Source organism: Pollicipes pollicipes, unplaced genomic scaffold (assembly GCF_011947565.3).
Source record: "Pollicipes pollicipes isolate AB1234 unplaced genomic scaffold, Ppol_2.1 Scaffold_7231;HRSCAF=8579_pilon_pilon_pilon, whole genome shotgun sequence".
Classification (NCBI taxonomy): Eukaryota; Metazoa; Arthropoda; class Thecostraca; order Pollicipedomorpha; family Pollicipedidae; genus Pollicipes; species Pollicipes pollicipes.
In genome coordinates this window covers 45,646,686-45,653,780 of record NW_023597034.1, presented here as the reverse complement: position 1 = coordinate 45,653,780, position 7,095 = coordinate 45,646,686, and the positions used below count along the sequence as shown (strand labels likewise).

General features: G+C 52.2%; 1 protein-coding gene across 1 annotated transcript; it reads right to left on the bottom strand.

The window, feature by feature from the left end:
- Positions 1 to 5,579: 5,579 nt before the first annotated feature.
- Positions 5,580 to 6,182, bottom strand: LOC119110745 (protein SPEC3). Its single transcript, XM_037234671.1, has one exon. The coding sequence runs from the start codon at positions 6,060 to 6,062 to the stop codon at positions 5,676 to 5,678; it is 387 nt and encodes a 128-aa protein (XP_037090566.1). The 5' UTR covers positions 6,063 to 6,182; the 3' UTR covers positions 5,580 to 5,675.
- Positions 6,183 to 7,095: the final 913 nt, after the last annotated feature.

Below are 7,095 nucleotides of genomic sequence, written 5' to 3'. Positions count from 1 at the left end.
CCCAGGTCAACATTTTGTTTTAGGAACATCCTGCCTATCTTAATCATTGCGCTTATTTAACTGCAAAACTCAAAGCAGTCTTTTATGGTTTTGATCGCCGTGACCTTTGAAGTTAAACTAGGTCACTGACCTTACATGAGCATGTTGAACATTTGCGTAAAACAGGTGTCTAGGTAATGGGAGCACTTTGATCACCAACCTGGAGTTTGACCTTGTTTGGCCTTATTTGACCCGAAGGCCATGACCTGGAAACCTCAGACTTCGAGCCAAGTAAGTTCACGCACAGGCCAACACACCCTGTGAATCTGGCGTCTAGTTCTTAGTTCCTGAAGTCTCAGGGTGTAAACTGACCCCCCCCCCCCCCCACACCCACCTGGGCAGAGTATCCAATTGGCCGCCCGGACGCGTGTTGATGAGGGCATGCTTATGCTTGATGTTTTTTGTTGTTGCTTGTTTAATTGGAATAGAAGCAAGAAGTCACCCTGAATGAGTTCTGACTGAATTTTAAGGTCAGTTAACTAAAGAAATCATGCGTTAAGTGACTGCATGAAAAATCAACCATCGCTCCCCATGTTGGAATTGCTTCCTGCAGCGCTCCGTTATCCGTTCGTTGTCCATTGACCGTCGTCTATACCGCTCCGTTGCCCTCTTTTTAGTCCCTGAGTTATACGCTGTGGGTGGTTCGACACTCAGTCGGTTTTCTGGTTGAAGCGTTGGTACACGACTACTCGTGTATTTTCATTTAACAAAGACTGCTAAAAAGAAATGGTGGCGTACCACGCCGGCCAGAAAGAGCAAAACGTAGCGCTCACGACGCTCAAGGATAAACCAACACCTAAACAGGGGCACTCACACTTACGCTCACTCATAACAATTACTGACTCCCTTCAATAATAGCATTTTATTCCGCCTAGTCCGAGGTGAAATGCTAAGTTCTACCATGTTTGTAGCGGTCGTGTCCTCAGGAGCACCGTCCAGTCTTCGCCGGTCCCGGCGAAAGAGTGACTCCCAAAATCCTCAAAACTAAGCATTTTATACTACCAAAAAGTGGCCGGCGACGATTAGGTAAGGACAGGGGGCCGTTGCTGATGAAACGCCGTAGGCCCTGTCCTTCCCTCAAGGTCGACGTGGTGGCAGGTGTAATTGTTCGCCAGGCGTGCGTGTCACAGTTGCCCTGCCGGGCTGCCGCTTACGCGGCGACGTCCGGCTCCTGAGCTCGCGGTCACGTGACTTTGGACGTTATTCCGTCCGGTGCGCGGCACGACGCGGTGGCTGTGCCGAGCTGCAGCGGATGCTGTGCCGTCCGGCAGTGGCGACGCGTTGGCCGTGCCGAGCTGCAGGGGACGCTGTGACGCCCCCCCCCCCCCCCCCAACACCCATGGTCGCGTGGCATCGGACGCTTTTCGGTCCGGTGGCGGTGACGCGGTGATCCGGCGTATGGTTCGGCGCCCACGGTCGCTTATCACCGGACGCTTTTCATCCCATGGCGATGACACGATGGCCGTGTCAAGCTGCAGGTTGCGTAGGTCGTGTATGTCCTGTCCCCCGGGTGGGCAGTCAGTGGCCTTGAGCCTCGGCCCCCGGGACGGATCGGTCCGGGGGCGCCTCTGATGGCTGCTGGGCGTAGACTTTGAGCGTCAGCTGACGCCCAGGTGGAGTGACGCCGCGGCCGTTCAGCGCCAACTGGGCTTCCACGGATCTTTTTTCCACATTCATTATATAATGGTTCAGTGGACTCTTTCTACATTGATAGAACTCAGAAAATTACTCAGAATTTTATGCGGATTCTATAGCGATGATCTCAGTGTCACCTTTGCCCGTCTGTTGAGCCCGAGTTTGACCTTAAATAATGACATTAAAAGTCAGGACTCTTTGACAAGCGCTACTTCGTGCGCATAGAATATACTGGTGCTTGCAAATTTGAAACGGTCGCAAAATTTTGGTGATAAGAAGTTTCCTGTCCATTGAGCCTGAATTGACGCTGCAATGTGACCGAGCGGTCAGAACTTTTTGCTGGACACTAGTTCTTGCGATAGTGAATACTTTGATACTTAAAGAGCTGAAATCGGCCGGTAATTATTGATTATGTGGAGTTTCCGTCCTTGGAGCCTGAGTTTGACCTTGAAGGGTGACCTCAAAACGTCAGGACTTTTTGACCGATGCTAGTTCCGGCGTTTATGAATGTTCTCATGCGTGTGAATCTAAATTCGTCTGTAATTTTTTGGTGATGTGGTGTTCCCCGTCCTTCGACTTTGCTTTTGACCTTAAATATCACATGATGTTACAAAATAAGCGTCTTTTCGATATTTTCGCGTCAAAGAAGAGCATATGAAGCGTTTTCAGAGAAAGCGGCATTCGTCGCTGAATGAATCGCTGAATAGTTCGCCAACTTCACGTGCACACAGATCGCATGTGATGAACTTACACAATGTCAACAACATGTGGGACGAAGAGAGCACAAAAGGGGACACTAGATAAGTTGGAGTGGTTTAAAAAAAGCCCCAGCGAGCACATGCGCTCAGTTTTGGTTTGTTGTGACGCATGGCAATTGATTTGGCAACTTTTATGCACAGCTACATCTTTGCGAGCGTGCAAGATTTTGAGGATGAGTTTTTCCATCGATATGGACTCAACGGGGTGTTGTTTTTCTTAATATGATCATGCAGTAAAGCTCCAAAAAGCGTAGTTTTTCGCGTGTCGCAGATGGTCATTATACCTTGTTCGTACCACAGCATTTGTCTCACCGATGTAGGAGGATATCTAACACGGGTACACGACACACATGTCATCCGGCGCATAGTGAAATTGTGCACTTGACCTCTACACCCACCTGGCAGGCGGGACGCGTGCGGCCGCCTGCGGGGCATGGGAAAGGTTCAAGTTCCGACCCGGACAACCTGACCTTTCATTGTTCGTTCATATTGCCAAGCCAATCGAACGGAAAGGCCCGATGAACGTATTGTGTTAGCTAATTGCTTTAGTTAGATTGTCTTCTCAGAATGGAAGTGGGATGCATGTTTTATTGCTCGGTAGATGTTGGCTGATGTTAGCTCTATCTATTTTGCGACCGTGATGTATTGCCCGCGGTGAACCGAACTAGAAACAGTAGATCAAAATGAGTCTTTAGGGCCTCTCCGTTCGGAGAGCTAGTAAAAGCGGAAGGACAATCAGACATCAGTTTGTTCGGCCTGCTCTTGACTTTCCCTTCCCCCTGAGGACTTTTATTTCACTCGACTTTTTGTCGTTCGATTTTTTTCCGATTTAATGCCCACCCCTGCCAAGTTCTATCCATTTTGGCTTTGAGTCCTTCGACTTTATGGTGGCTCTGATATTATCATTGTCGTTTTTTAGTCTTTCGAATGTTTTCGTGCGCTTTTTCCGTTCGACGTTTTGCATTCTGGTCCTTTTTTGTCGACTTCTCGTTTATGAGCCAAGTGTAATGATCATTTACCAGACGCAAAAAACCAAGCAGTTCAAACTGTGCTCGGTGACCACACTCTAAAAAACGCGAAACATCTGTGTTTTTATGACATGGAAGGTCTATTTAATCGGAAACCTCACCCCCTAAATTGTACTCACCAGCAAAGATGTGGTTGCGCCAAGAACTGTCGAGTCGATGGTCAGTCACTAAAAACTAGACCTGAACACATGTGTTGCATCGATGCAGTTTGAAACAACTCCGCGCTACTAGTGAACACCACGTGTGCTACATTTGTTCCGTATGTCGTTCGCCTAGTCTGTGCTCATCAAATGTGATCTGCCACTGTCCGGGTGTCGTGAGACGGATCACACTGTTCAGAGCCAGGGCTTCTTTCCAATGGGGCTACCCCGGATGTAAAAACACGTCATTTATCGCATTTATCGCATTTAAACTGACATCAGAGAAGATATGAAGCGCTTGACTTCACGTTAGATAGCATTGCGTGAAAGTAAGACGTGCGCCCGGTATTGGCTTTATTTTGTTGTAGTGTGGGCTTTTCGTTGTCGTTCTTTGCATAACGTCGTCATGATCTATCGACAATAAGCTCTCTGGGTACCGATCTACGTCGGTGGCTTCGAAATCGGTTGATAAACGGGACAACTGAAACTGGACAAGTGGGCAACTGGAACAAATGGAACACAATGCGTTTGACGCACGCCTGTAATAGGTAAAAGAGAACAGTTTTTCGATCAGCTGGAAGCGGAAATTCTTTGATATGCAACGAAACATCATTGGGTAACATCTACAAATTGTTGACCTGACTGGAGCACGATTTAGTGAAAACTGGCGTTCTCCATTCCAATAAGTGTACCGGCCAATGCGTTCGACATGCAGTTGCCAGTCAACGAAATGAGCCCAAAACTTAATATTTGATATGATTCTTCACTTATCCTTGCTTTCGTCTGTAGATATTTGCATGTAAAATATCGCGCGATTCTGCGCGTTCGTGTGACTATACGGTGTAAGCTGTTCTCGAAAAAACCGTTCTTAGAAAATGTTTGATTTCGGTGTACTCATTCATAGCTTCCACTCTATCTGAAGGCAGGTGCGATGTAAGCCCGGTGGCAGTTGTGCAATATATCGAAGGCTTCACAGCGTCTAAATAATATACCGCCACTTGTGTGGTCAGTAGCCGTAATGTTTATTCTAAGGGGTGTCTACGCTTTCCTAGCGCATGCTGAAAACGTATGAAAAGTTTTGCAACAATGCAATAGCCATTGATGATTATTCTGATAATTTTCCCTTGTAAGATAACTTTTTACAAACATAAACGTAATCGCACAATTATGTCACACCGTCATCATGACGATAAAACGTCTGACTGAAACATGGACATTTAAACGTAACTTCAAAATGATTGCGTGGTCAGGATACGCACTGTTAACAGTTCGTGCTGGCATGAATCAAACGTCGTGTTTCTGTCCACAGGTGTCTTCCCTCTACTGGCTATCGCTATCGCATTGACGTGATGCGTGGCTGTTATTGTGAAAATATGTCTGCATGATACACGAAACTTGATGCCAGCAGGACAAGGTTGTTCCGCTCCATTATCAAAACATCCTGCGCACAAGTAATCCGAAAATATGCAACTATCTTGGTGTTAGGCCGTCCCAGACGCCGCCCTGTTGATTACATTGGCCCGCTGTTGCAAAGCAGGGGGCCTTTATGCCCGGGGTGGAACAAATCTTTCTCGACCTGGTCCAACACGCCTGGCCGAGGATAGCATGAGCAGCATCCAGGTATCGAGGATATGGCCGTCTTTGTCATATCGCATCTGCTGCAGCACTGTTCAGCTCTGTTCCGTCCTGCCCTTATCGCCGCGGTGACTGCCCTTATCGCCGGCTGACGTCACCGCCGCCGTTTCGTCCTGACGTGATTACCGCGGTGCTGACGTCGCCGCCGCCGTTTCGGCCCGCCGTGATTGCCGCGGTGATGACGTCACCGCCACCGTTCCGTCATGCCGTGATTGCCGCGGTGCTGACGTCACTGTCGCCGTTTCGACCTGCTGTGATTGTCGCGGTGCTGACGTCACCGTCGCCATTTCGTCCGGCCATGATTGCCGCGGATGCTGATGTCACTGCCGCCGTTTCGACCTGCCGTGATTGTCGCGGTGCTGACGTCACCGCCGCCGTTTCGTCCTGCCGTGATTGCCGCGGTGCTGACGATCACCGCCGCCGTTCCGAAAGGGAGACACTCAGTCTTCGCCGATCAGCTGCTGGAAAGAGGAGCGTCGAGTCTGGGTGGCGCGCTCCTCCGCGCTCATGTGCTGCAGCGAGCGGTGCTGATCGGCGATGGTGACCATGATGATGCCCCACCCGATGCTCCAGAACCAGCCGACCAGGCAGAACGTCAGCGTGTACAGCTGCATCAACGCCACCACCAGGTTGGTGCAGGTACTGGTCCAGCGGTGCCCCTTGGTGGTGGTGACCGAGTAGCGCGTACGGCCCATGCAGTGTACTAGCAGACCACTCAGCGCCGTGCCCAGACCTGGCACCAGGATGTTGAACAGCAGGCAGAGGTAGGCGGCAGCGCGCGGCAGCACCGGGATGGCGCTGCGGGCCATGGACGTGGTGTTGACCATGCTCGGGTCCAGTTGGGGCAGATGCTCGCGCGCACCCTCCGGCTCGTCGAGAGGCGCGGCGCGGCCGAACAGGCGCGCCGGGAGCACCACTGGGATGCCGAAGATGCGGCGCACCTTGGCGCGCGGCGCGTGCGGCAGCGGGCCTGGCTGAAGCCGGCCCTGGCCGCCGGCCGGGGAGACCAACGCCACGTCCGGCAGGCGCAGGCCGCTCGTCTCCCGCTTCACCGGCGACTTGGAGCGCGCCCGGCTGCCGGCGGCGGCCGGCGGCGGCTGCGCGTCCGCCTGGCCGCCGTCGCCGGACCGTGATGGCGGCCTGTCACGGGCGCCGTCTGGCGTCAGCAGCTCCCGCGACTTGGCGTGCACAGGCACGCCCCGATAGAGTCGGTCGAACACGCTGCCGCCCGGTCTGGGCGCCGGTCTCCTGACGGTGCGCTTCTGCTCCGCCGGCCGTTTCTCAGGTTTGGGGTGAACCTGGCGTTTGGCGGCTTTCTTCTTGGGCTCCTTTCTCTTCGCTGCAACATTTTCCTCGATGAGAGATGAGTGCTCACTGCTCGATGCCGCTGGCCTCCCAGCAAAAAGACGATCGTAAAAGGAGCTTTGCTTGTCTCGTTTCCTCTCTTTCTTGTCTTGGGGATCATTACCATCTCTATTCGACGTGCTGGCTGCTGTCTGCTCAGTATTACCAGGATCACTCTTGTCTGTCTTGCTTTCTTTCTTGCTCTTCCGACCGCGACTGGGCGTATCCTTTCCTTTTTCGATGTCCAGATTGGCCTTACGACCCTTGCCTTGGTGCATCTTGGCCTGCGAGTCAGCCTCCCTCGACTCTTTCTTGGATTCCATGGCGTCCTGCTCGCGGGCGTTCCGAGCGCCTGCAGCGCTTCCTTCGGCTGAGTCGGACTTAGTCCCACCCCTGGCTCGGCTCGTTCTCGGCCCATACAGCCGGTCGAACACGCTCGTTCGCTGGACGGGCGCCGGCTTACCGGAGGGGCCCGGGGCGCCCCGGGCCGGCGGCTGCGTCTCGTCCTCAATGGTG

What these genes read in the sequence shown, in the direction of transcription:
- LOC119110745 (XM_037234671.1), bottom strand. Translation starts at nt 6,062, where the DNA reads ATGGTCAACACCACGTCCATGGCCCGCAGCGCCATCCCGGTGCTGCCG.